The 25,172-nt window shown below is 49.5% G+C and overlaps 10 protein-coding genes across 12 annotated transcripts; 4 read left to right on the plus strand and 6 right to left on the minus strand.

The window, feature by feature from the left end:
- Nucleotides 1-11: 11 nt before the first annotated feature.
- On the minus strand, nucleotides 12-1,961 carry FVEG_11614 (hypothetical protein). 3 transcript variants are annotated; one of them, XM_018900939.1, is made up of 9 exons: nucleotides 1,813-1,961; nucleotides 1,741-1,762; nucleotides 1,592-1,682; nucleotides 1,500-1,541; nucleotides 1,289-1,443; nucleotides 1,197-1,234; nucleotides 1,002-1,139; nucleotides 535-954; nucleotides 12-480 (listed from the first exon to the last, which is right to left on the minus strand). In XM_018900939.1, the coding sequence occupies exons 1-9, from the start codon at nucleotides 1,818-1,820 to the stop codon at nucleotides 453-455; spliced, it is 942 nt and encodes a 313-aa protein (XP_018759319.1). In that variant the 5' UTR covers nucleotides 1,821-1,961; the 3' UTR covers nucleotides 12-452. The 3 variants fall into 3 exon arrangements, with proteins under 3 accessions (XP_018759319.1, XP_018759320.1, XP_018759318.1); XM_018900938.1 differs by having other exon boundaries at nucleotides 20-480; nucleotides 1,736-1,762; nucleotides 1,813-1,926; XM_018900940.1 differs by having other exon boundaries at nucleotides 1,741-1,926.
- Nucleotides 1,962-2,370: 409 nt separating this feature from the next.
- On the minus strand, nucleotides 2,371-6,384 carry FVEG_11615 (ATPase; the record flags this gene model as incomplete). Its single annotated transcript, XM_018900941.1, has 2 exons — nucleotides 2,371-4,611; nucleotides 4,657-6,384. 2 exons carry the CDS (start codon nucleotides 6,382-6,384, stop codon nucleotides 2,371-2,373), a joined length of 3,969 nt encoding a protein of 1,322 aa, XP_018759321.1.
- A 1,329-nt stretch (nucleotides 6,385-7,713) lies between these two features.
- FVEG_11616 (allantoinase) lies at nucleotides 7,714-9,867 on the minus strand. The gene is made up of 2 exons (XM_018900942.1): nucleotides 8,951-9,867; nucleotides 7,714-8,903 (listed from the first exon to the last, which is right to left on the minus strand). Exons 1-2 carry the CDS (start codon nucleotides 9,476-9,478, stop codon nucleotides 7,848-7,850), a joined length of 1,584 nt encoding a protein of 527 aa, XP_018759322.1. The 5' UTR covers nucleotides 9,479-9,867; the 3' UTR covers nucleotides 7,714-7,847.
- A 288-nt stretch (nucleotides 9,868-10,155) lies between these two features.
- Nucleotides 10,156-12,482, minus strand: FVEG_11617 (hexaprenyl pyrophosphate synthase, mitochondrial). Its single transcript, XM_018900943.1, has 2 exons — nucleotides 11,106-12,482; nucleotides 10,156-11,036 (listed from the first exon to the last, which is right to left on the minus strand). Exons 1-2 carry the CDS (start codon nucleotides 12,309-12,311, stop codon nucleotides 10,875-10,877), a joined length of 1,368 nt encoding a protein of 455 aa, XP_018759323.1. The 5' UTR covers nucleotides 12,312-12,482; the 3' UTR covers nucleotides 10,156-10,874.
- FVEG_11618 (hypothetical protein) lies at nucleotides 10,979-13,848 on the plus strand. The gene is made up of 2 exons (XM_018900944.1): nucleotides 10,979-13,107; nucleotides 13,159-13,848. Exons 1-2 carry the CDS (start codon nucleotides 12,820-12,822, stop codon nucleotides 13,588-13,590), a joined length of 720 nt encoding a protein of 239 aa, XP_018759324.1. The 5' UTR covers nucleotides 10,979-12,819; the 3' UTR covers nucleotides 13,591-13,848.
- A 212-nt stretch (nucleotides 13,849-14,060) lies between these two features.
- Nucleotides 14,061-15,146, plus strand: FVEG_17061 (hypothetical protein). Its single transcript, XM_018906329.1, has 2 exons — nucleotides 14,061-14,282; nucleotides 14,335-15,146. Coding segments are annotated over exons 1-2 (762 nt in total). The 5' UTR covers nucleotides 14,061-14,280; the 3' UTR covers nucleotides 15,095-15,146.
- Nucleotides 15,103-18,130, minus strand: FVEG_11619 (hypothetical protein; the record flags this gene model as incomplete). Its single annotated transcript, XM_018900945.1, has 1 exon — nucleotides 15,103-18,130. The coding sequence occupies one exon, from the start codon at nucleotides 18,128-18,130 to the stop codon at nucleotides 15,422-15,424; it is 2,709 nt and encodes a 902-aa protein (XP_018759326.1). The 3' UTR covers nucleotides 15,103-15,421.
- Nucleotides 18,131-18,606: 476 nt separating this feature from the next.
- Nucleotides 18,607-21,958, plus strand: FVEG_17062 (hypothetical protein; the record flags this gene model as incomplete). The annotated part of the gene is made up of 4 exons (XM_018906330.1): nucleotides 18,607-19,223; nucleotides 19,278-19,667; nucleotides 20,535-20,634; nucleotides 20,693-21,958. The coding sequence occupies 4 exons, from the start codon at nucleotides 18,607-18,609 to the stop codon at nucleotides 21,956-21,958; spliced, it is 2,373 nt and encodes a 790-aa protein (XP_018759327.1).
- Nucleotides 21,959-22,360: 402 nt separating this feature from the next.
- FVEG_11622 (hypothetical protein) lies at nucleotides 22,361-23,127 on the plus strand (the record flags this gene model as incomplete). The annotated part of the gene is made up of 2 exons (XM_018900946.1): nucleotides 22,361-22,622; nucleotides 22,673-23,127. 2 exons carry the CDS (start codon nucleotides 22,361-22,363, stop codon nucleotides 23,125-23,127), a joined length of 717 nt encoding a protein of 238 aa, XP_018759328.1.
- A 144-nt stretch (nucleotides 23,128-23,271) lies between these two features.
- On the minus strand, nucleotides 23,272-24,447 carry FVEG_11623 (hypothetical protein; the record flags this gene model as incomplete). Its single annotated transcript, XM_018900947.1, has 2 exons — nucleotides 23,272-23,944; nucleotides 23,993-24,447. The coding sequence occupies 2 exons, from the start codon at nucleotides 24,445-24,447 to the stop codon at nucleotides 23,272-23,274; spliced, it is 1,128 nt and encodes a 375-aa protein (XP_018759329.1).
- Nucleotides 24,448-25,172: the final 725 nt, after the last annotated feature.

Here is a 25,172-nt window from a genome sequence, read left to right on the forward strand (position 1 = left end):
GGTTCTTTGTTGGTGAAACGTCAGGTACCCCATCCTTGAGCATTGGAGTTTATGGTTTATATCGCTGGCTTAGTTACTAGCTACGCTGATCAACTGAGGCATGTGGATTTCTCTCATGACACCTGCTTCATTAATCTTGAATCGTGATGTAATAGGTCCATGATAATCCTGGTTACGCCAAGATGTTGATTAGATGTCGTGACGCTATGACCCCTGTACTAACGTTAGAGGTTAGTTTTGGTTGCATGATCTGCATGAGGTACCAAGTCTATTCCGACGGCGTGTGCGATGTCACACAAGAAGAACTGCCCGATAAGAATAGTGTGACATTACGGAATGCAATGTTAGCTTCGGCTAAAAAGAAAGATGGGTTAACGTTGCATGACACCTCATTGGGTATAGCCCCTTGTTCTCAGGTTCCGCAACACCAACGCTCTCATCATACTATTGCATCACGGCTTCCTCCCGTAAATAGAGTAACTAAACTCCAGTTAGTCCTGAAACGTAACAACATACCCAAAACGTTCAACTCACATCGGCCAGTACGCATGAATCCTCCTATCCCCCATACTCTTCCTGACATCCATCAAAAACACCGTCGTATCCTCCACACTCCACCCATGACCCCTCGTCAGCGCCGCCATAGTAATAGCCTCAAGTCCATTCGAGAAATTCTCATAGCACCAAGCCCCCAGCTCTTTGTACCTCTTATCCTTCGGCCAAGAATTGCTCGGCCACCTGAACCTCTCGATCTTGACGTCTACAAACCCAATCTCTTTCATGACGTCTACTAGCGCTGGGATGTCTACGTACGGACGGCCGAAGCGCTCTGATGCTTCTTGCAGAAGCTTGAGACACTTGAGGAGTGGGTTATCGGGCTTGACGGTGTCGTCGTCGGATTTGATGGTGAGATCTGCTTCTTGGAGCTCGAGATAGCCGTTGGGGGTTAAGTTTCTGGGATTTGGTTAGAGGGGTGTGGGTGGGTGTGAAAGGGGGTGTACTGGAAGCATTGGGTTAGGTATTTCTTCCAGTCGCTTATGCAGGATGTCATGAAACGGCTGTGGATGTAGTCAAATGGCTTTGAGTAGGTCCACTCGTCTTCGATATCGTCAATCTCAAAGGTTACGTTTGGCGGGATGCTGAACAACTTGTGTTAGACCGCCTATATACGAGCACTGGCACGGATACAAACTCACAAGCTTGGCTGAATCGGTGAGAGGTCGACGCCGATGACCTAGATCGTCAGTTCAGCCAAATAGATGGAAAGGAGAGCCCAAACTGCACGCACCTCTGCTTCAGGATGTTCATCCGCAAAGTCCATCGCCCAAATCCCCGTCCCAGTACCAAGATCTAAAACATGATTCACTTTTGTGTCAGGGTAGCAAGGCGGTGCGAGGCCAAGCTTGTCACCAAAGGTAAGAAGGAACAGATTATGCTGTAGATCTGACGTGGCACAGGATCAGAAATGGAAGACTGAAGAGTGTAGACGTAGAACATACCTAATCTTTCCTTTTCCTTATCGTCATTCGGCAGGACGTACTCTAGATTCGAGATGAGAAAAGTCCGGGGATGTTGAGATAGCTTAACTCACTGCCGTCTTTGTATGCATGATACGTTCTACCGTTTTCACAGCGGTAGTTATAGATTGACTCAGAGACACTCGCTGTAGTAGATGCAGAATCCTAAAGTCTTGCATTTAGCAACTGAGACAAGCCATGTATTGACTGGGTTATACCTCACCAAGCGTGGATTCATTGCCCTCCTATACCAGCATGGTCAAATCTACTCACGAAAGCCAATGTACTGACTGACCTGTTCATCCGGCACAACAACTGGTTGTTCGTTCGTCTCAGCCATTTTTATCTTGGTATGAATGAATTGTTTCTGTTGAGATATTAAAGTACTCCAGACATGGACTGATTCTTATCGTGAACAGGCATGCTCGGCGGTGGACGTGATTGGTTAGAGCTATATGCAAATGCATGTTGGTTGTACTTAAACCGTTGCAATGAATACGACCAACACAACACCACGTTCCCCGCCTCTGCATCGGGAAATATCACGTGTTGTTACTTGAAGGAAAGACGGTCCATGAGAAAGAAACATATGTTTGTGATTCTATGTGCTGTCAGTATATAGGGAGTAGTCAAAGGACCATTGAGACAGTCGCTGCTTGCTGGTGTTTAGGATGATGGAGGATGGGACACTACGGGGAGATCTGTGCCTTATATCGATATTTAGTTACGAAACGCCTTGGGTATACTTCTTTGTAATTTGGGGTGGCTTCCGATGAGTTGACATCAACTCAGAAGGCATTTTCCCCTATATTTCGACTCCTGATCCAGAGTCTTTGATCACTAGTCATCCTCTCTATCTCTTCACACTCTCATCACTCTTCTTCCTTCCCTTCCAATGCGTCCTAGCAATCTTCAACAGCCCCCAAGCCAGTAACCTATACACCACCACACAAGCCGCCAAACACGCCACATTAACAACAGGATCAACATCAAAGTTATACAATTCCAACACCTGCTGTCCCGTCTCAATCGGACACTTTCCATTCTCCAATCTCTGCTCGTCATTACACGTGAACGTGATATCTCTCAATGAATACGGCGCCACAGCTCGTGTGCCGTACCTAATGGGGGAGAGGTAGTTGAACGCTTTGAAGAGCTCTGGCATGTCGATGGAGAGAATACCAGCCATTGTGTTAGCCAGCGCGAGGAATACGCCCATGATGTTGACGGCGAAACCGGTGTGGCCGAAGAGTGTGTTGAACATGATACCGAGCGATTCGCCACACGATACGATTCCAAAACAAGCAAACACCGAGACAAAGTACAGCGTCGCAGTCCGCGGGAGATCAACAGCAATAACCCCCAAGACACCAAAGATCATACAACTGATAATCTCAAACGGCACCTCCAGAATCGTATACGCCGCAAGAAACGCATGAACACTATAAACACCATCATCATCCTCCCTATAGAACACATCTCGTTCATTAGGATAGATCGCCGTGTTCTGCAACATGCCGACAAAGTAAAACGCGCCAATCTCCTGGACAAAGCCCATTCTGTTCTGGACGGAGTAGTAGTCGTTGTCGAAGGGGGCGAAGAATAGGGCGAGGACGAGGGCGAGACCGATGACTTGCATGAGGCGGGCGACGATAAGCTCGGGCTGGCGGTAGGTGTTTATGGTGGCACGGTGGAGGAGGAGGGGGAGGGATGTTGTGATGGGGGCGCGTTTGCGGATGAGGGCGCCGAGTTCGGCGGGGGTTGAGAGGTTGGCTTTGTTGAAGGAGCGGCGATGTGTTGTGGCCTGGCTGTTGTGTTGTTCAGGGATATCTTTGGTGACTTCCTCTAGTATACCAGCTGGCTTTTCGTTTGTGAAAGAACTCTCTTCCTTCCAGTGATCGATTAGTTTCTGCACTCGCTTTCGTGACTCTAATTCCCTGCCCTCCTGTTGAAGATCGATAGTGATCATGTCGAGTGCAAAGTCAGCTGGGTTGGTATGTGTCGGACACTCATATCCATGACGGGCAAGATATCCAAGCATATCCTTTCCAGGACCAGAATAAACCTGCGAGCCACCTCTCGCCAAAAGTAACACATTTCCAAACTCCCTGAACAAATCGGATCGAGCTTGATGGATGGTAAGAATGAGAGTACGGCCTTCGTTAGCGAGACCTTGAAGGACTTCCATGATAGAATTCGCGGTAAAAGCATCCAGTCCAGATGTCGGTTCGTCCAGGAGAAGAATACGAGGATCAGTGAGGACTTGTACTGCGATGGAAACACGACGTTTCTCTCCTCCAGAGATACCCTTGACGAGTTCGCCGCCAATGAGGTTATCAGCACAGTCCTTCAAACCCATCTTCAACAGTACATCTTCTGCCCGACGGTTCTTCTCCTCTTTGCTCATGAACGAGGGTAGGCGAAGACCAGCTGCGAAGCGAAGCGTCTCACGAACTGTAAGCGATGGCAGCAACGCATCATCATCTTGACAGACATAAGAGCAGACTGATCGAATAACCGAATCTGAGGGAACAGCGCCGTTGAAAGTGAGTTTCCCAGCTGGTCGATATTTCGTACCCACTGAGTTCCGTAGTCTTAGAGCCATTGAGTTGAGAAGCGATGTCTTTCCACTCCCCGAAGGACCCATGATCACATTCAGAACTCCAGCGTTGAACGTCGCATTTACAGGGTTAAGAATCGTCTTTGTCGGCAACTTCTTCCCCAACTGAGTTCTCTTATCCAAAGCGAGCGAGAATTGGTTGAGTTCCAGGTCAATGGCTCGAACGTCGGCGACAGATCGTGCAGTCATCTTCTCCTTTCCAGCTGAAAGATCGGTATCCGAGACACGAGCGCGAGCAATCGTCATTTCGACTTTGAGAATATGAAGTCCGATGACTGATAACACCACAAAAAAGACGACAAAGGCGAGGCATACGAGGATAGGTTTGGCAGTCCAGTATTTGGGGAAGCCGAGAGATGCCATCACGTATGAGCCCGTGTACTGTTTACAGCGTGGGTCGGATTCGTCGCCGAAGGGACAATCGTAGAAACTCCCCTCGAACTCGTTTCCACAGTACGCGCTAAACACGTAGAACTACACATGTTAGTATTAGATCTGGGGGTGAGTGTAGGATCATACCGTGTAAGTAAGCCACTTGAGCCATCGGACATAGACAGGCAGACTGTTCACATTGATGAACATCCCACAAGCCATGCTCTGTAGTGTAAAGACCAGATTTGCAATCACACTCGCTCCAGCAAAGTGTCTAACCGTCGCAACACACGTCATAGCACATGTAACAGCGATGTACTGATTCAACAACGTGATCGCAAAGAATGTAAAGAACTTTTCGACATCACGATCGAAACCGGCCATGAAGTAAAAGATGACCGAGAAGAGAAATGGCGCAGCGACATCTTCTGTTACCATGCGTGCGATTCTTCGTGAGAGGACGAATGGGAGGGCATCGACGCATCCTTCTGAGTTCTCGCGGTCGAAGGTGGGAATGTCGAATGTCATGCGGTAGACTTCGAAGATGAGAATTAGATAGCCTTGGAGACCGGCTGCTGTGTATAGGCCACCCTGTCGAGAGCGAATACCGGCTTGGTCGCGGCCGAGATCGAAGAATAAGTACCCGCAGACAAGACCCATGAAGATAGCTTCGGTGAGAGTAGCTGCCATACCGAGAGGATCACGATACGTAACTTTGAGAGTACGATCTGTAAGAACAGTGAGTTGTCGCACAAAACCCGCATGCTCCTCCGCCTTCCTATCCTTCTTCTTCCCATCCCCAACATCAACCGTTCTATCAAGAGGACGATGTCTCTTCAGCGTCTCTTCATTCCAAGCACCCTTCAACCTCTCCACCTTTGCAGACGTCTCTTGTTCCAACTCAGGAGTGCGATTATCCACAGCCGCGATATCAATAATGAACTCAGCAGGGTTAACAAAGGGCGGAAGTTGAAAACCCAGGTCTGCGAACCAAGGAACGGCATCTTTGATAGCGCCTGAGAAAACAGGGCTGCCTTTCGTGAGAACGATGAGATTGTCGAAAAGATCCCAGATTTCAGAGCGCGGTTGATGAATCGTCGTTATGATCGTGCGCCCCTTTTGCGCAAGGGTCTTGAGCGTTCGTACGAGTTGGTATGCACTCGTCGCGTCAAGACCGGTCGTAGGCTCGTCGAGGAAGAGGACTGATGGGTTGGCGAGGAGTTGAACACCGATACTTGTTCGTCGCTTCTCACCGCCTGAACATCCGTGATGCTGCGAGTTACCAATCCGTGTATCGGCGCATTCTTTTAGTCCAAGTTCGAGGATGACTTCTTCAACAACTCTGTGGCGTTCTTCGGCGGTTGTTGATGGTGGAAGGCGGAGATCAGCTGAGTATCGCAACGTTTCCCTGACAGTGAGTGTGGGTAGCAGAATATCCTGCTGCATAACGTACGCAGCACGAACATTATGAACACCAACTTTTCCATTAAACGTCACAACTCCCTCTTGACTTAATCTCGAACTCAACACTCTTTCAGCGACTGTGTTGAGCAGCGTTGTCTTTCCTGAGCCACTACCTCCAATAATAGCCGTTAAAGTTCCAGGCTCAAGATCGGCGTTTACGGCGTTGAGTAACGGCTTCATTTTTGGAGCGGTGCTGAACTTTGAGGAGAACAAATCACCGTATGTCGAGGGCGCAAGCCATGACGGCGCAGTGTCAACTGACACAGCCAGGTTGTGAAGCTGAACATGAACGGCTTTGACATCGTCGAGAGAAAGATGGCCTCCGGAAATATGGTGAATACCAGGATCTATCGAAAGATCCGGCGAACTGGTTCTATCCATCTTTTCAACGTCGGGATCATGATGCGACATGACTGCGTTTCTTTGTCGTAAGCGCGATCAAGGATAAAATGTTATCTGTTAGTCCAAGCCCGGGACATTATGTCTCTTGAACAGTAACTTGGTGCTTATTATTCAGAGTATTCAGGCTGGTTGAAATCTATGGCGCCCAGTAGAATAGGCTTTAAGAAGAGGAACAAGAAGCGAAATCTGACAATAACCACTCGACGAGAAATCCACCGCATAAGACCCAACGGTCACTGTCCCAAAGAGGCAATTCATGGTCAAGTCTGTATGTATAGACGAGCTTCCAAGGCTAATACCCGAGAAGCTTGCCTGATTCGCTGGGTTTGTTCTAGAGTCGGGTGAGGTCTTTTGATGGGTGTGGATCGGGGAATGGAAGCGAGGTTGCGGGGGCAAGGGTCTAGGCCGAGAGAATTGATCGAGAAGGGGAGAGGAGAAGCGTGTGATTTGTGGAAATGCGTTGGTGGGGGGTGCCATTGTTGCTGTTGCTGACGTGGAGAGGAAAGACATTTCGGAGTTGGTCAGTTCCGAGCAAGGAGTGGATTAAAGAGGGAGGTCGTTACTTCACATGCTTCTATATACAAATAATACCAGGCTATATCTCACTGTCATAGAGGATGGCAGTGTGAGACTCCTTCAGTATAAGCACAGCAGCCCCCCCAATGAACCCCTCAGAAAGTCAATCTCACTGTAGAGTTACGTAGTTCATGATCAATACCACTTACACCTCGCTTATCACTCCCCCATGATCCCTGAAAGGTAAAAACGAACTTTCGCTAACATGCCCCAAAGAAAACATGTCTAGCGCTTGGCGTGCCACTTCGGCTGCTAAACGATGCAACCATCTCTCTTGCCTACGCCGAGGTTTTTTTTTTCTTAATATTCGATGCGACTTAAGCGAGCTCGTTAACGATTTTCGTGAGGTCAAGGTTTATTTCGTATAGCATGATGATGCGGTAATCTTTAGCCGCTTAAAAATGATATACGGGGTAGCTAATAAGAGTGTTGAATTGGATAATGCGATTGATATTGTGGAATGAAATTGCAATGACTCGAGATCGTGAGATTGACTGAGGGGATGAAGCTAAGAGAGGTAGCTAAGGAGCTGCTCAATTTGGTGAAGTTGTGAACATTGCTCATCTAGATCGTGGTCTCGATTCTTCTCATTCCGTCAATATAACAATTAATTGCTTTCATAGGTCGGAGTAGAACCTCCAAATGCCTCACACCAAATAATGAATGCATCGTCAACCCCACAATTTCTCCAAATCATCTTTCTTCGTGCTACACTCAAGACGCATCAAAAGCTCACATGCACATAAAACACGATCCAATGACGCCACAATCTCATCAATCTGCAATTTCATTACTCATGCTATTCAATAAGAAAAACACAAAACCCCAAGACATACATAGATAAATACAATTCTATCCGCTAACGCCCTTAATGCTATATTTCATCGTCAATCATTTCAAAATGTTCGCTTCTCTGTGATGCTCTCCCCCAAAGGCTTGCCAGCCACGAATCCAGAATTCGCCGCTCCGAGCTCAAATACCTTGTTTCCACGCAGCCATGTCTCCTTCACACGACCGGTAAACTGATGACCTTCCCACGGTGAGCAGCGGTTCTTCCATCGCATATCACCCTGTGAAAACGTCCACTCGTCTGCATCGTCAAAGACACAGATGTCAGCGTCCATACCGACTCTGATAGCGCCCTTGCGGTGCGAGAGACCGACTTGAGCGGCTGTGGCTTGGCAGCAGAGACGAACAATGTCGGTGATGCTGGGTGTCTTGGAGAAGTCGCTGCGCTTCTTGGCGGCGGTGTAAAGAATGGGAAGACCAAGACCGACGGATGAGATGCCGCCCCAGGCTGCGAAGAAATCACCGCGCTCCTTCTCGGCCTTCTGGGTTGCGGAGTGTGTCATGTCGATACCAGAGTCGTTGTGGGGAATGCTGGGTCGGTCGGCGTCGAGATGTTGAGGGAGGAGCTTGAGTTGAGGTGTGCAGGGTGAGTGATCCGACACAACAGTCTTGATGCATGAGTCCTCAGCGACGAGCTCATCCCAAAGGCCATCGCGGTTCTTGCCCTCTCGGATGGGAGGACAGCACTTGTGTCGAGTGTCGCCCTTCTCAATCTCCTCAGCCGTTAGACCGAGGTAGTGGAAGCAAGTCTCAGCTGTGATGTTGATGCCTGCCTTGCGAGCTGCCTTGAGGAGAGGAATGCACTGGGTAGCGGACAGATGGACGATATGAAGGTGTAGCGAGGGAGCAATGTAGGCTTGGCTGAGAATCTCCTCGATGGCATATGTTTCGAAAGCAGGGGGTCGTGATTCGAGGAAGGTCTTGTATGCGGTGAGTTCACCAGTGGGAGCGAGGGGAGCTTCTGAGGTCTGAACGTCATCACCGACGGATTGAGTAATGGGAGGGATCATTTCGGCGTGGAACATGAGAGTAGTAGGGCTGTCCTTGAGAGTCTCCATGGCGAGGGCGATATCCTTGGATGATACAGCAGGGAACTCGGGGACCTATGAATGTCAGCTTACGGCTCAACTTAACAAAGAAGGGAACTTACACCAGACTCGATCAAGAATCCTTTAAACCCTCGAACGCCAGCTTCGACAAGGGGTCTCAGCTCATCAGCATTACCCGGAATAATACCACCATAGAACCCAACATCAACCCAGCATTGTCCCCGACTCGCCCTCAACTTCTCCTCAAACCCATGAAGAGTGGTCGTAGGAGGAATAGCATTTAGCGGCATGTCAACAACAGTAGTGACACCACCGCTGGCTGCAGCACGGGTACCAGTCCAGAAACCCTCCCACTCGGTACGACCAGGCTCGTTCAAGTGAACATGAGCGTCGACGAGACCGGGCAGGAGAAGCTTGGGAGTATGGTCGACATACTCAGTACCAGCAGGGAAGCTTGTTGAGGGGAGGACTTCGGGGATGACAGAGATAATCTTTCCGGTGATGGGGCTGACGACAATGGAAGCGGGAGTGATAGCGAGAGAGTCATCAGGAAGAGTGACGACGACCCGAGAGGAGACGAGGACAGAGAGAGGACCCTCAGGGTATTGCTCAGCGTTTGAAGTTGTCATGATAGGCAGAAACAACGGTTGATGAACCAAACAGGGGAAGAATAAAGAGAGGGAAAAAAAGAAAGAGGATGAAACTCAATCTCGAACGACAAAGATAAAGCTACTCTGTACAGCTTATCAAAAAATCCGGGGAATCCTAGTTTCTATCCCTTTTCGTCCTCGTGCTTCTCGCCGAGGTCTTTACTCGTTCTCCTTATCCTTCTTATCTCTACACTTGATGGAGGGGCTGAGCACGGGATTGGTGGGGTTGTCCAGTCTTCAAAGATAAGAAGACAAAAACGTCAGATGAGAGGGACACCAAGATAAGAAGCACAGGCTAAGATCGAGTGATCGGAGAATTTCCTTATCAAAGAGGGAGAGACAATTGGTTCACTCAGTTTACAGAGGAGAAAAGAAAGGGAAGGGGAAAAAAGCCACCCCCAGGATCCGGGAATGGCCTCGCTCTTAACGAGATTTCTCGGCTCGGGGAACATGATCGAATTCATTATTCGATCAAAACCTCATCTCAACTTCAGTTCCTGATCCCAGTTCCCGGCTTTCAGGTCCCACTTACAGAAAAGCTTAGCTTATCGAACCTCGAAAAATCGAGAATTTCAGGGTCCATCGGACACTGCCGACGTCCGCCTGGCCAATCAGACACTGAACCGTTTACGCCGATGGTGATTGAATCGAGTAACCATCGAGTAATGCCATCGTGGGATAGGTAAGTGAGGCCTCGGATGAATTCGCTAGTTTTCGTTTTTTTATCCCTTTCTTCGGTGGACTGAGGTTATTCGGGGTCTACGAGAGCAGCTTTTCTCGTGTTGGAGGCCGAATGACTGCAGAACACGTTTTCATTACTCGATGAAAAAGCCCATTGTCGTGTTGTTGGCCCCGCGGAAGTGCATGATCAAGGTCCAACTGAGGATTACTCGATCACCTAATTCGGCAACACTCCATCATCGCAGCGAGTATTACTCGATCACGAGCATGGGCTATTACTCGATCAAAACAACAAGTTTCAGCTCGGCATACACACATTTCTCCCTCAATACCCGCGGTTACCAAAAAGTCTAAAGCGTCATCTTTGTAACTCCCTTGCCAAGCTCCCACGCCCTCTTATGACAAACGTTCAAGTACAGTAAGTAAGTAAGAAACAGGTAATAATCATACATGCATCACTTTGCTGTCCGCCCCGTCTAGACGTTTTCGTTCTTGTAACAAAGGGAGTCTAAAGCACAACCATACAGTACACCCGTCTGACCAAAATCCCTCCCATGACTTTTTGACCAAAATGTTGCTTTTCATCTCTCGTCTTCCGTCTGTCATGAAAAAAATAAATGTGATGCGATGTGATGTGATATTCGTACACGGCGTCTATCCCGCCTTTTTCATCTCCTTGATGTAGGTGTATCCGTTACTTCTGTCGCTTGAGCGACTTATGCGCCATCTCAATCAATCCGTCCTTAGCCTCGCTCTCGGGAAATTCCGCAATCGAGGCAATAGCTTTATCCACGTATTCTTGCGCAAGAGCCCTCGTCTGCTCAATACCGTCGCTCTGAAGAACCAACTCACGTGCCTATACCGCTATTAGCATGGATTATCTCCAACAGATGTGATTCGCCAAAAGGGAATGCAGCCGACTTACCCTTTGTACGTCACCCTCCTGCGCAAACTTGCGGCCAACGAGGGCTCCGAGTTCCGGCATCTGCTTCCAGGCAAACAGCAATGGTGCCGTCGCAAGACCCAGCTCCAGATCTGCCCCCGCAGGCTTACCCAAATCTGATCCGCTCTGTGTATAATCCAAAAGGTCGTCTACCAACTGGAAAGCCAGCCCCAGGTTTCGTCCGTACGAGTAAGCGGCGTCGACTGTCACGGCATCCGTGTTACCCAGCAAAGCGGCAGCTCGGCAAGACTTTGAGATAAGGGATGCGGTCTTGAGATACGTCTTTTGCAGGTAGTATGTGACGGTCTCCTCCGACCACTTGGGATTCCTCTCGTCCCGCTCTGTGTTCTTGAGCTGCATGAACTCGCCCTCCACGAGGTTAGCGATAACAGTAGCCAGCAGCTCGACAACCTCTGGGTTTCGAAGACGAGCCAGCGCAACGGATGCCCTGCCTAGCAGGAAATCACCCGCCAGAACAGCCATCTTGTTGCCAAACTCCAGATTTGCCGAGGGCGAACCACGTCGAGAGATAGAGTGGTCGATAACGTCGTCGTGAAGAAGAGAAGCCGTGTGGATGAGCTCCGTGATCTCGGCAAGTCGTCGCTGGCTGGGCAGAATATCGGAGTTTGCATCGGGGACTTCTTGTTCGAGGGATGATAGAGGCTGAGCAGAGGGGTTCACATCGGCGAGGATCTGAGCTGGCGATATCGAAGTGTCGACGCCACGGTGAGTAACTATAGGAGCCGTAGGAGGACTCTTTGGGCAGAGATATGTAGCTCTGCTCATGAGGAGAACAATCAATGGTCTGACATGCTTGCCCTCAGCCTGGGTATAATATTTGGCAGCACGGTCAAGCGAAGGATGACCCGACCCAAGAAGTTTTCGAATGTTGCCCGTGAGGAACTTCATCTCTTTGGCGACGGTCCGCAGAGGATCGACATGCATTGCATCCTTGGAAGCCTTCTTGACGACATTGCTGACAACATTGGAAGCGACTTGAACAGCCGCACCCCAGGCCGAGTCCCTTCGAGGACTAGTATGCAACGAAGCGCTGTGTATCCTCGAGGGAGATAGACTGACGGTCAATTGTCTGCACAGAGCGCAAGCCGGAGCAGCAGCGCTCGTCCTTGTCCACAAGGCCTGTCTGTTCATAGTGCCGCGCACCACCGAGGCCCCCGGACGGAGCATCGTAGCGTCGCTATATGGATAAATTCCCAAAGATGAGTGAAATCGAGTGTTATAACGGCATTCGTTTAAATTATTATCGTCTTTGTCCGGGCGGCTCGTAGGCGGATTTGGGTAGATTTCGAGATCGTTCAATGGCGAGGGAAATTTTGATCAATGGCTGCTGGATTCTCGATTGATCCGATTCTCTAAACTTTTCCAGCTCTAGCTGTGTTCAGGTTCTGCTAAGCCGGGGGGATTGCGGGTCCGTTCGGCCAGCAGCCGGTAGCAGGCCGTCGAGGGAGGGAGTGTGATTGGCCGGATTGGGTATGGGGCCGTTGAGCTAAGTGTCAGCGGATGAGTCGCTACGGAACTGGCCTGGAAATAGTACAGTAGATGCCTGTTGATCAAGCTTTGGCCTTTGATACGTTTCAATTAAGCATCAATAACAGCTCACGACGACTTTACCACTATTGAGCTTGTACCGGTTATTTGAACACGATAATCTGCACGAAAAGTGTTACTGGACAAAATGGTGCTACTCACAATGACGTCCTCTATCCTGGAGGCGTTGTCGATTGTCGAAGCTGCAGAAACACCACAAATCGAAGATCACGACGAAACAGAGGAACAAGAATCACAACAGCCCACCCATGAACCTACCTTGGACGACCCGAAACTTGGAAACCCCATGTCGCATGGCCAAATAATTGATCTTTGGAAACAACTGAAAGCCCAAGGCAACTCAAACTTCACCCTCGAACAACTCCTCCGCGGCGCATCCGTCTACATCCCTCCTCCGCCTCCCAAACCCAAGCCCGTAAGCCATTTCATATCCCCTCTTCCCCATTCCTCATACTGACAACCGCAGTCCCCCGAATACAAAGCCCTCATGGCCCGTCTCCGCCGCGAAGAAGAAGCCCGCTCCTACGAACGAATGATAAACCCGCCTCCCCAACACGAAACCTTCAAAGACCACTTCCCCTCCATCACCGCCTCCTTCGCCGCCGCAAACCGACCAACATCAGCATCAGACTTCGGCGACGATGACGTGGCGATGGAAGAAGTGCACAAGCAGATCACGCTGATCATCAACTTCCTCGTCAGCATCGCCGGCGTCGCGGGAACATTATGGGTTACGGCGCGGTGGTGGAGTCTGCCGGCACGTATGTTTCTGACGATGGGGGGGAGTATTCTTGTTGCTATTGCGGAGGTCGTGGTGTATAATGCGTATATTTTGGAAGATGGACCAGGGGAGGAAGAAACATGGCAAGGGTTAAAGGAGGTTAGGGTAGGTTGTTGAAGAGTTGGGTGCTTGGGAAGGATGAAGAATGAAAAGAGTGTTCTGATTGGGAAGAAGATAGGATGGAGGAATGGGAGTGAGGAAACGAAAAGACAGAAGCGAAGGTTGAGACATGATCGAGGATATACCGTAATAGTGTAATATTTAATTACAATAGCATGAGGACGTCATTGTCCGAGGAACGGCGTGCAAGCCTGATTTCTTCTCAAATGGCAGTGCCATATTCGCATCGATATCGAGGTTTGTTCGCAACAATTGACAAACTCGATATGGCCGTATTCTTGACTCGATAGCATCGCGATCGTGATTCGAGCAACTGGAAAGCACGGGCCTTTGGTAGCAGCCATGATGGCGGTGATATCATGGTTCGGGAGACATGTGACTGCGCGCCAAACGCGTTGAGACGCGTCTTCCCAGTCCAGTGGGGCTTCTATCACTTTAATTGATTTCTCTCCTCGGCCAGCCTTAAGTTCGAGGTCAACACTTCGTCCATTATTTATTCATTTAACTTATTTCTTTCATTCTTCCGCTGTCTTTTTCTCATATCAACTGTATATAACATTTGTACTCCTCCGACGCTTTATACGGTACTGCAGAGCGGCTTGTTTACGTGCATCCCTACGCGACAGCAACAATAATTCTGTTTGATGACTGACAGCATGACACTTTATTAAAGTGCATACCCTCAGAATGTACGATTCTCAAGTTTTTATTGTGTCAGTGAAGATGTACTGACTCAATCAGGTGTGCAAGTCCAGCGCCATCGGTCCCGCGATCGCGCGTCAAACCATTACGAACATACGGCAAACGGAATATTCGAGACGACCCACCGAAAGAGCCAAACACCAAGAAACGAAGGGTATCAACAGAAGTCACAGCTGCTGAAATATCTTCGAAAGGCACAGACACGTCGCCGCTCAAAGAGGTCACGGAGGAGGCGAAGAATGCACTTGAATCGACAACAACGAACAAACCTACCGCCGAGCCAGTCAAGAAAGGATCAATCTTGAACTTCTTCAAACCTGTACCTCCATCGTCTACAGTCACCTCCAGTCCAAAGAGCGACGAGCCTCAACCCGAATCAACGCCCCCATCCTCACCACCACAACCCCCAAGGATAGAACCCCGAAAGAAACCACGCTTATTACGCTTTCGCGGTACATCAACACCATTACTAGACGACGAGAACACAGGAGATGATGATACGCAAGGCGAGGACACAGAAGCCGAAGACTCTGGCACCAAATCTACTCGACCCGCTGCTCGAGAGAGCTCTTTAAAACGCGAAGTGAGCACAAACGACTCGAAATCTGGAAAGAGAGGGAAGGTGAAAACACCAACTGTACAGACGACACTGAATTTATCGACGCAAGCAGCGTTTTCGGAGTGCAAGGTGTGTAATACTGTGTGGAATCCGCTGTATCCGGATGATGTGAAGTTTCATACGAAGCAGCATGCGGCTGTTTTGAGGGCGAAGAAGAAGGAGAAGGAGAGTGAACTATAGAACTTGATACCCATTTATGAATGACGAACTGCTTTGAATCTTGAGTCTGTATGTTGATGTGACTGGATGCAAGAGGACTGCCTCGTAGTTATAGCTGTGCAAAGGGAAGTAAACATGTAAAATATTCGTATCCAAAATGAATCGCCTCATGATTCATGGTACGTCATTCGCCCAGTTGAGTCAACAAGTAAGTGCAATAGAGTAATGAAGGTGTCTGAACCATCACAACACAATCAGGCAAACGCCTAGAAAAGCATCATACAGGCGGAACCAAGTTCTCTTATTCTTTCGAAAGTGATAAGAGACAAATACTTCTGGACCACCTCGTCACATATATCTCCCGTCAGCACTCCTATAGTCTGTGTTCCTCTCCATAGCAGCCTTCTGATAGGGTGATATCTCGCCTTTGGGCTCCAGTTCTTGTTGTCGACGTTTACGAAGTTCTCGCGGATAACGCTGATAGGGCGATTCTTGCTGCGCCACGCTTTCAGGTGGCTTGCTGGGCATCAGAGTTTCAGAGCAAAATGCGGTGTACAAAATCCATACTTTCTTGGCTTTTGGATGTTCCGCGCTGAAGTCACACAAGGGTCCAGCCAGATGCTCGTTCATTTCCTTCTTGTCGAACCTTTGCCAGCAACGCAAACAAAGAACAACACCATGGTGCGTAAAGTCCGCAAAGTCTGCCTCATTCCATTCAGACAAGGAACTGCATTTCACGCAGTCGCCTTTCATATTCACAAATGGATCAGAGCTCTGGCAGCTTGCTAAGTATTTGCGAGCTGGATACTGAGGGTCACGTCCACGAATGAGCCCGTGGTGAGCGATGGCATGCGAGATAATATGGGAGATTCCCTCTTTGCGGCTGCGACATTCCTGCCACTCTGTTGATGAGAATTTCTCCGGGGAGAGTAACCAGAAGATGCAGGTTTCGCAAGCATCTTCGAATTCTCGAGGTAGAACTGATATGCGTATGAGGCAACTTGCTACCTCATCGCGCTGTGCACCTGATGAGCTTGGCTCGCTATGAGAAAGCGAAGACGAAAGATTACGAGTCCGGCGTCGAACCCCCTGTGTTATATCAACGGACGCCTCCAGTGAGAGGCCTGCAGTTAACTCTGCTGGGTGGACAGTAGCTGGTGACGTGTGACTCGAAAAGTGACTCATATAACCGGATCTGATTCTTCCTGGTAATAGGTAATTGCTACTGTCTGCTGAATGGCTGGTTTGACGCTCAGGCAGTTTACCTGAAGCAGGAGAAGCGTATGTGATAGTTCGGGGCCAACGAAACTGTTGTCCTAGGGAAGCAGTTGGTCCTGTGTTTTTCCTGCGTGTTTGAGGTCCTGAGGAAGCGCCTGGAATAGTTGACCAGTCCAGAGGGGGCTGTGAGTCTGCGAGCTTTCCCTCGTCATTCTTTCCACTGTAATGGTATCCTGTCTTGTGTTCGGGCACAGGTCGGGAATTGATGAACGTGCTTTGGGATAGCTGAGAGTTGGGTTTTTGCTGGACCTCAATGGACCTAAGATGCCAGTCACCTTGTGGCTCTTCCGGTTCCCAAGTACCAAGGTGTCTGATCGACGATACCTCGGAGGCGGTTGAGTCAGGGTGTGATCCTGTACTGCGCTGCAAATTATCCTCTGAGTGTTGTTGTTGCCCCTCTTGTTGCGGCATCCATATAAGACCAAAACCAGAGCGAGCCTGAATATCTCTGGAAATCTCCCCAGCTAGAACAACATAGGCGATGCTAGTCCCAGGGCCCCCGGCAACTATGTGACCATAAAAGCGGCTATCGGCTTTGCCATAGACTGCGGCACCGCAATCTCCATCACGCAAAGGCTTACCTAGTCGTATGGGGTAGACTTCTTGAAAGGTACGCTGTCCAGGAAGGCGAATATAGGACGGCGTGGCAGTTAGTCGGCCTTCGACTGTGCAATATGGCCATAGCATAGCAACAATTCTGATGTCGTCTGACTCTATCTCGCCAATATTCGAGACCACAGAGTCTGTGACCGTGGACGACTTCTGTGCGTCTTCTGGTATCCTTGAGGTCTCAATGAGAGCGTAATCTAGCGATGGATTACTTCCAGTTAGGGAGCTCAAGACTAATCTTCCAAAGAATTGAAGCTGAGATACATCAATTTCACCGAAACCGGGATTCTCCTCTGGGACCTCGACACTCAGCGGTGGATCGTTTCCGCTATCTAAGTGATCGCTCGAGAGCCCTTCGGAACTGGAACTCGGGTGTTTGTCAAGAGAGAAAGCATCGAGGCTGGCCTCGAATGATGCTTTGTCGGAATCAATCTCTCCCGATGTTGCACTTCCTTTGCTTGTAATTTCATCACGTTGGTTTTCTTCATCTCCTTCATCGTCACTCATGCCCTCAAAATCGCAGTCATCTTCAGCCATTTGCTGGCTGGATGAACGGTCGAGCTCCCTCTTGTGTCGGAATACGTGCGCAACAGTTAGCTGGTAGCACCTGTCATCTTGTAAGATGATCGGACCGGTTGTTGCTGGGCGTAAGGAGAAGTCATTTGGGTTGACGATGAATATTCGCTTCCCCAATGCCGGTTCTGATCCGTCGGCCACAACTGCTCCATCGACATCACAACCAAAAGGGAGGAGAGCCTCGATAGCCTCTCGGGATAGTTCTTTAATGACAGGGCGGTCAGGAAGTGCCGAAACGTCCCCGATTCCTATGCCGGGGTATTTGTCCATAATCTTACTGTCTTTGATGAGTTGCCTGATATCCTTGCGCGTCTTCGCATCCGTGGAGCAAATCAAGAGCTTTGGTGCTGCGTTGCTTTCGTTATGCCCGATCATATAGATAGACCACGACACGACATCAGAAGGAGGTATACCGGAAGTCTCAAGAAAATCTTTGATATCTGGGCTCAATTCCCTGAACGCCTGACGAGCAGGACCAGCTGCTTCCCAGCAGCGATACCGGCCACCACGCAGGTATCCGATGAAAGTCCCTATAGAGTCTTCAGGATTATTCCATTTGTCATCTTGAAGCCTCAGGATTCTAGGGAATGGCATCTTGCATCATTTGCGGCAGAAACTGGGGGAGAAAATAAAGAAGGCTAACACAAGATCCCAAGTCGCCAGAGCCATCAACAGGAAAAGAGCCCACGTCTGACTTTATCAATGCCAGCTGACATTACCCCGCATATCATTGATATTGCTGTGGTGTGTAGTTTTGATATGCAGCAAGACCAAAAGTGAAGACGACGCCTTTTTCAAGGGCTATGCGAGTGAGATGATCCAATAGGATGGCACCTCCCAGCATGTAGTGGCGGTGCAGCAAGCATTTGGAGGCCCGGCTTCAAGATAGAATGGTGTCGAACCAATGATGTAGTCCAGCATGATGCAGCGGGCGTGCACCACCGAGGACAGGGCGAGTCTCACAAGTATTCCAACAGATTTGGCATACCGGGTTCAGCCTCATCGAGCGATAAGTCCATAAATACAGGCCTCACGCAGTAAGAAAGCAAAAACCATCTAGCCTCGTAACCATGCTCGACCTGACACTCATCCGTACTGCTCTTTCTGGCCCGGCCAAACAGGCCATAGCCGCTGCTTTGTGGGATACCCCTCGCTCAGAAGTTGAATCCGACCTCAAGTTCTACTTCAAGTACTACATCCAACAGTGCGAACTGATCGCGCTCCACGAAGGCGGTAGCCATACGCCTCTGGCAACTCACGCAGACATCATGGCGATCGTTCAGCTTTTGAGAAGCTCCCGCACACGGGAAGAAATCCACCAGAAGTTGTTAATGCCCTGCAGTCTTCCCGATAGCGATGCTTGTTGTAGCCATTCCATTGATCTTGCAGCTCGCATCCTTCTCATGGTCGAATTCGGCAACCTTCCTTTTGCCTACTCGGGATCTAGACAGATAGAGTGGGTTACAGGCAGTTTGAAGCAATGGGTCACAGAGCGGTTCGGAAAGAAGCCGGTCCTTGGGCATAGTAAAGTAAATTTCGAGAGGATATTCAACGCCAACAATCTAGCCAAGATATCGGGGATAGAAGTTATTTGGACCAACAACCTCGCTGACCATCTCCGTCTGATGAAAGACGATCAGGCAGTGGCAGTGTTTCATCATGCTTCGTTTCTGCAGCGCCAACAAAGGTGAGTTACAGCCGCCTTAGAGAGGAAGATTCGTGATTTTGATGCAGCTTACAGCGACACAACGCTCTTTTCACAAGAGTTGATTGAAGAGACCCTGAAAACGATGGCCCTGCTATTTCCCAAGTGGGATAGGGATACTAGAGCCTGGTACCAAGCCCAAGCGTCTTTGCGCGGCCTCGATACTCGATTGATCGAGATCGGGCAACTAGATGCATATGAACGGCAAATTGAGAAGTTTACTTATTGGCACGACCGTTTGGTTATCCTGAAACAAGTGTTTGATGAATCTCGGCCACGTACTCTCCGGCAATGGTGGCACGATCGAAGGAATGGAGTCCAGTGGTATACGTTTTGGGTCGCGATTCTTGTTTTTGTCTTGACAGTATTCTTTGGACTGGTGCAGTCTATTGAGGGGGCTTTGCAAGTTTACAAGGCTTTCAACCTGTAACGGTCTTTTGGTTTGTGGAGAGAAAAACAGTTTATGCTTCAATACGCAAAATACCCTAGACACTCACGAGATTCGAAATGCCTTGTGGAAACTTTTCTTATTGTTGTGCAGCTCTGATTAGTGTGGCAGAAAGTAAAGATCTAATGTTGCACTTATTAATGCCTCCAGTCAAATCAAGATAGCGTCTTGGATCCACGAGGCGTTCCGATTTTCGTGAGTTTGTACGGAGGCACGGGAGACACATCCACCTCGACCCCTGCTCCAGGCGGGCGGGTAGGGCTGAGCCAATTTGGACCGCAGATCACGGCCACTTCGAGGAAACGGGAGAACATTTGGGATTTTAATCGTTAGTGATCAGGTCAATTGAGCTATCTGAGATCAATTGAAGCATGCTCTCTAATAAATCTATTTTGGGCTCTTGTGGCAAGGATTTCAAGTCTGAAGCGTTCTCTTGAAACCTTCACAATGCACTTATGCTTAACACAGCCTTAAATATGACGTCGCATAAAAGTGACTCAATGTCAGATCCTGGCTCATAGCCCACTTCACGGCGATGCGTGGCTGTGCAGGTGATGAAATATATACAAATGCGTCAGCCCAGCGTGTAATCTCAATTTTTTTGTTTAACAATTTCAGCCTCTTACTAAAAGAAAATGCCAAGAAAAGCAGGGAATGGGTGCATTACATGTCGGTAAGTCTTGGTGTTCCGCGGTAGTTGAAGGGGGGCTCAACTAATGGGGCCAGCATTCGTCGTGTGAAATGCGACTTGGCGAAACCATCGTGTCAAAGATGTTCAATTTCTAAACGACAATGCGATGGATATCTCCCTGAGGATTCAACGGTCACACGACGTCAACTTGCAGAAGCAGCGCGTCAGATGTCAGTGATTGGACCGATCTCACAAGCTTTATCTCAGTACCCACGGGACAGAAGCCGTTCAGCGTCACCGACGAATTTAACGCTGTTCGATGTGTTTCGCACATTAACTGCTCCATCGACTGCATCATTTATACCGTCGCAGTTCTGGACGAGGGAGTTACTACAACTGGCGCATTCTGAACCAGCAGTATGGCACGCTACTCTTGCTCTGGGGGCGCTGCACCAACGGCATGAGTTGTTCTGGCAAGGTCGTGGGTATCACAGCGGTGAGAAATTGTGGTCGCAGGCAAACGAGAACTATGGGAGAGCGATAACGTGTGCGCGAGATGTGAAAGATCCAACACAACTGCTCGCATTGAGTCTTGCGCTTCTGTCAGTGACAAACATGATGGGCCGGTGGTCCGAAAGTCAAGTCCACATCATGGCTGGTCATCGGCTGCTAAGTCAAGCAGGGCATGGGTCCGAGACGTCAGGCGCTGCAGAGATATTGACAAGGTTGGACTTAATGGCTATGACATTTTCTGATTCATCAGCGCCGTATCCTTATAAGTTGGCGCCGAGAACAGTGTGGATCGATGAGTACATGAAGACTGCAGAGATAGAGAGCTATGGACAAGCTGGAACGGCGCTGCTTGGAATGATGAGAAGACTTATGATGCTGTCTGAGACGACGGTCCCAGGAGATGAAGAGGGTGCAGCAAAAGACCTCGTGATGCTGCATCTTACCATGGAGGACCTTGCCTCGTGGGAGCACAAGATGGCCCAGTTCGAGAAGAAGCACCCGAATCCCCACGACGAAACAGGCGCCGTGTCCATCAGACTGTACCACACGATGCTACGAATGTTCCTATCAGGCGGCGCCTTCGGCCCAGAAACACGATGGGACCGATACCTAGGCCACTACGAACGCATCCTCACACTCGCAGAAACACTCTGGTCCAACACACCACCCTCCCAAGTCCAATCCCCGCTCTCCCTGGAATCAGGCTTCATAGTCCCCGCGTTCATGGTCGCCCAGCGCTGCCGCCATCCCTGGCTGCGTCGTCGCGCAATCAGTTTTCTCTACAAGATCAAGCGGCAAGAAGGAATGTGGCACAGCGACGGTGCAGCAGCAGTAGGTCAGCGCATAATGGAGATGGAAGGACAAAAGTACTTTCCTAGCGATTTGGCTTCTCCTCTAGAAGCTATGGAGGATGTTCCTTGGGAGATGTGGGCGGAGACGGAGGATATTCCTGCGAAGACGAGTTGGGCGGGTATAGAGAGAGTTCCAGAGAGGATGAGGATGAGGGAAACGTTGGTTATGGTTGATACGGTTGAGAAGAGGGTTGAGCTGTCGCTTATAATGAGCTCAGGCGATGATGTTGGGATTTTTGGAGAAGTCAAGTCTGAGACTGTGGTGTTTGGGTAGAACCATTACTGAGTAAGCGTATCGACATTTTTCGTATTCGAGTGACGCGTTCGTATTCGCATCTGAAGATGCAAGATCACCAAACGGACCCCGAGATTCCCGCTTCCCATTTATTTTTCCCGATGATATTCGAGATTGACCAATGGGAGAGTTTGTAGATAATCCTTCTGTCGTGGGGATGGAAATGGTTCGATGGCGGATCTGGAGTTTCCGATGTTGCCAAGCCTCCACTCACTGTAAACGGTGTAAGATGTTTGGGTGGAGGGATGGGAAGGAATAAGGCTGTGGTGAATGGCTGATGTACCTACAAGATGATTGGAGTATTTAAAAGAGGCGGACTCAGCTTCGTCTCACAAACAACAACAACCTCACTTCAACTCTTGCACAGCAGATACTGACAAAATGGACACTCTCGTCGAAAGCGTCAACGCAACAGCCAAAATCCCCCTTCATCCGTTTTGGCCATTGAACGCAGCCCTTCCTCAATATGCCGCCAACACGCTATCATCTCGCGCTCTAGTAGCATCCTTCGTCGTCGGCGCAAGTGCCATTCTCGGAGTAACTCTGTCGCTGATCCAACAATCTCGTCGAAAGCTGTCAAAGACGGAGATGTTCATGACACTCTGGTTTGCCCTCTGCGGCTGCATCCATTTGTTCTTCGAGGGTATGCCCTCCCCTCCTATCACCTGGTGGATGATTGTGCTAATGGATCAGGCTACTACGTCGTCAACTTCGTCGACATCTCCAACAGACAATTCCTCTTCGCCCAGCTCTGGAAAGAATACTCCCTCTCCGACTCACGCTACCTCACCCAAGATTCCTTCCTCGTCCCCATGGAGGCCATAACCGCCTTCCTCTGGGGTCCCATGTCGTTCTTTTGCGCGTGGAGTATCGTCAAGCAACATCCTCTGCGACACCCGATCCAGCTGATCATCAGCGTTGGACAGCTTTATGGTGATGTGCTGTACTTCGGCACTTGCTACTTCAACGAGATTGTTCATAGTATTGTGTACTGTCGCCCGGAGCAGTTTTACTTTTACATGTATTATGTTTTCTGTAATGCGATTTGGATTGTTATCCCGACGGTCTGTGTGGTGCATAGTGTTGTTTTGACGAAGAGGGCTTTTGAGAAGGTTCAGGAGGTTGAGAGGGTGAAGAAGGGGATGTAAAGGTGTGACGATGCAGGACAGGTGACAGACAAGTTGATACTGGCTGCAGGGACGAAGTAGCAATAGTAAAAGTCATTCCTTTTCACCTCAATGAAATTATTAAATCCAGTTTCACTTCTCGCACTTTACATAGTCTAGTCGAAGCTAGCATACTTCCGGATCAACAGCTGTGACTGAAGACAGGTGTTGATAGGCGCTGTAAGAAAAACCACCATAGACGACCCATTTATGGCTACTTCCAACGAGGCTGCTATGAGGATGGACAGCCCTGTACCAGCTTGAGCCACCCGGGTCACGGATGGCGGAGCGGTGAAAGAACGAGCGAGCCAGTGCTTCGCCGATGTTGACGTCGTATTCGGAACTCAGGAAGTCCGAAACGGTAGGTTCCTGATCGAAAAGGCTCTTGAAGAATTCTTTCAATTGCTTCCGTAGTCTGATCGCCTCCTCCAGAACATCTCGGCTGAGAAATCCGTGCGCACACCATTCGTCCACAGCCTTATCAGCAGCGGCCTTACCCATAAGAGTCTGGAACCGACTTTTGGCTCTGGTGTAAGAATGAAATGCATTCATTAGACTCATCTGATCCGACACTGGACAGTGGAAGCGTCGGTGAGCCAGGTCCCTCGTATAACGAAAAGGCTGTGGGGGAAGAAACATCGGCTGTTGGGTGCTCTCTGTCGCAGCGATTGTGACCATCTCGTCACTGCATCCTAAGCTCAACGCCTCGGAAAAAGTGTTATACCAAGCCGGGTGGAATGGTAGTTTTGCGGCCATCTTGCCTTTGATCGTAATTGAGCCATCCTCGTCAACAAAGCCCCTGAGCATCTGTCTCAGCAAAGTTCACAAGTCAGGTGTTGGTACTTACATCCAAAAGAGATCCTCAAACGCACGGAAGATGGGTTCCGGATGGGGAGGGTCAACAAAGTCGAAGTTTACGACATCGTGAAAGCCGAGAGCTTTGAGTAGCAGCACCATTTCTGCCAGGTCACTTTTGAGAATAGCGGGTGGTGTTGAAGGAAGAAAGATCTCGTAAAAATCCTTCTTAGTGTACATTCGATGACAGGTCCTTGGGCTGGAGCGGCCGGCGCGCCCAGCAAGCAGCCGCGCTGATGCTTTAGATATGGTTTTCTTTGTCAGGATATCACATCCCAGTCGAGGGTGAAAGATGGGGCGGACAACCCAGAGGGAGAGGTTTGACCCCCAGTGGTGCCTCTGGCCGGCGGCGCGGTATATGTCGGGATGTAGCATCCAGATAGCGGCCTTGTCCCTCTCCCACACCTCCTTTAAGCGCAGCAGACCAGGAGGGGGGGTTTCACCCATGAAGGATGGATGGAAAATCCCGTGAGTGTTGCTGCCATTAATGTCATTGTTCTCAGACATTGGGCCATACTTCTCAGAGTAGAGGCCCGGGAGATAGCCAAGATCCTTGATGACTGGATCCCATTATATATCAAAGGCTCTCCATATAAGCAGCAGAGGGGAGATGAGATCTCGTAGAGAGATGGTCAGAGGCGTCCCGCTAACCTATAGCAGTTTTCGCCAGGTCAATCCCAGCTGCATTACCAGGCCAGTATCTATCAGTGTTGTTAGTGGCCAGAGGCCAATAGAGATCCGGCCTTATTCACTGAAGGTGGTAGATTAATGGAGGCAGAGGATAAGAAGAAGATGACTTACCAACCACGTAAACAACACCATCAATGAGGATTCCCGCCTCTGCGACATTTGTTGCAAGTATGCATCTTCTCTTGTCGGATCTCTTGAACTGTAGCGACGGGACAAGAGGCTATGCCTGGGCGAAATATATATATGAGGCTAGGGTGAGTTGAAAAGGGCAGCCCTAGAGGGTTCGGCTTGCTCTTCTTCGCCAGTCTTGGTACAATTTGAGGCTCTACCTTGCGCTTTCCTCGGGTCCGAAGATGGGGGAGGCCCAAGTTGCTGTCTTCGACCTCTTCGGCCTCTTCAGCCTCTTCAGCTTCTTGGGCATCGTCGTCGATATCGGTCGGTCCATTGTCATGTGCATCGTCGGGTTCGTCGCCATCGGCAGC

This window comes from Fusarium verticillioides, chromosome 7 (genome assembly GCF_000149555.1).
Source record: "Fusarium verticillioides 7600 chromosome 7, whole genome shotgun sequence".
Classification (NCBI taxonomy): domain Eukaryota; kingdom Fungi; phylum Ascomycota; class Sordariomycetes; order Hypocreales; family Nectriaceae; genus Fusarium; species Fusarium verticillioides.

Bases quoted from the DNA above. Each gene is read 5' to 3' on its own strand.
- FVEG_11614 (XM_018900938.1), bottom strand. From the start codon at position 1,857: ATGGCTGAGACGAACGAACAACCAGTTGTTGTGCCGGATGAACAG. The intron at 1,763-1,812 runs GTCAGTCAGTAC...ATGCTGGTATAG, and splicing joins TTGTTGTGCCGGATGAACAG to GAGGGCAATGAATCCACGCT. The intron at 1,683-1,735 runs GTATAACCCAGT...GCAAGACTTTAG, and splicing joins ATGAATCCACGCTTGGTGAG to GATTCTGCATCTACTACAGC.
- FVEG_11618 (XM_018900944.1), top strand. From the start codon at position 12,820: ATGGTGCTACTCACAATGACGTCCTCTATCCTGGAGGCGTTGTCGATT. The intron at 13,108-13,158 runs GTAAGCCATTTC...TGACAACCGCAG, and splicing joins CGCCTCCCAAACCCAAGCCC to TCCCCCGAATACAAAGCCCT.
- FVEG_11616 (XM_018900942.1), bottom strand. From the start codon at position 9,478: ATGACAACTTCAAACGCTGAGCAATACCCTGAGGGTCCTCTCTCTGTC. The intron at 8,904-8,950 runs GTAAGTTCCCTT...TGACATTCATAG, and splicing joins GATTCTTGATCGAGTCTGGT to GTCCCCGAGTTCCCTGCTGT.
- FVEG_11617 (XM_018900943.1), bottom strand. From the start codon at position 12,311: ATGCTCCGTCCGGGGGCCTCGGTGGTGCGCGGCACTATGAACAGACAG. The intron at 11,037-11,105 runs GTAAGTCGGCTG...ATAGCGGTATAG, and splicing joins AGGAGGGTGACGTACAAAGG to GCACGTGAGTTGGTTCTTCA.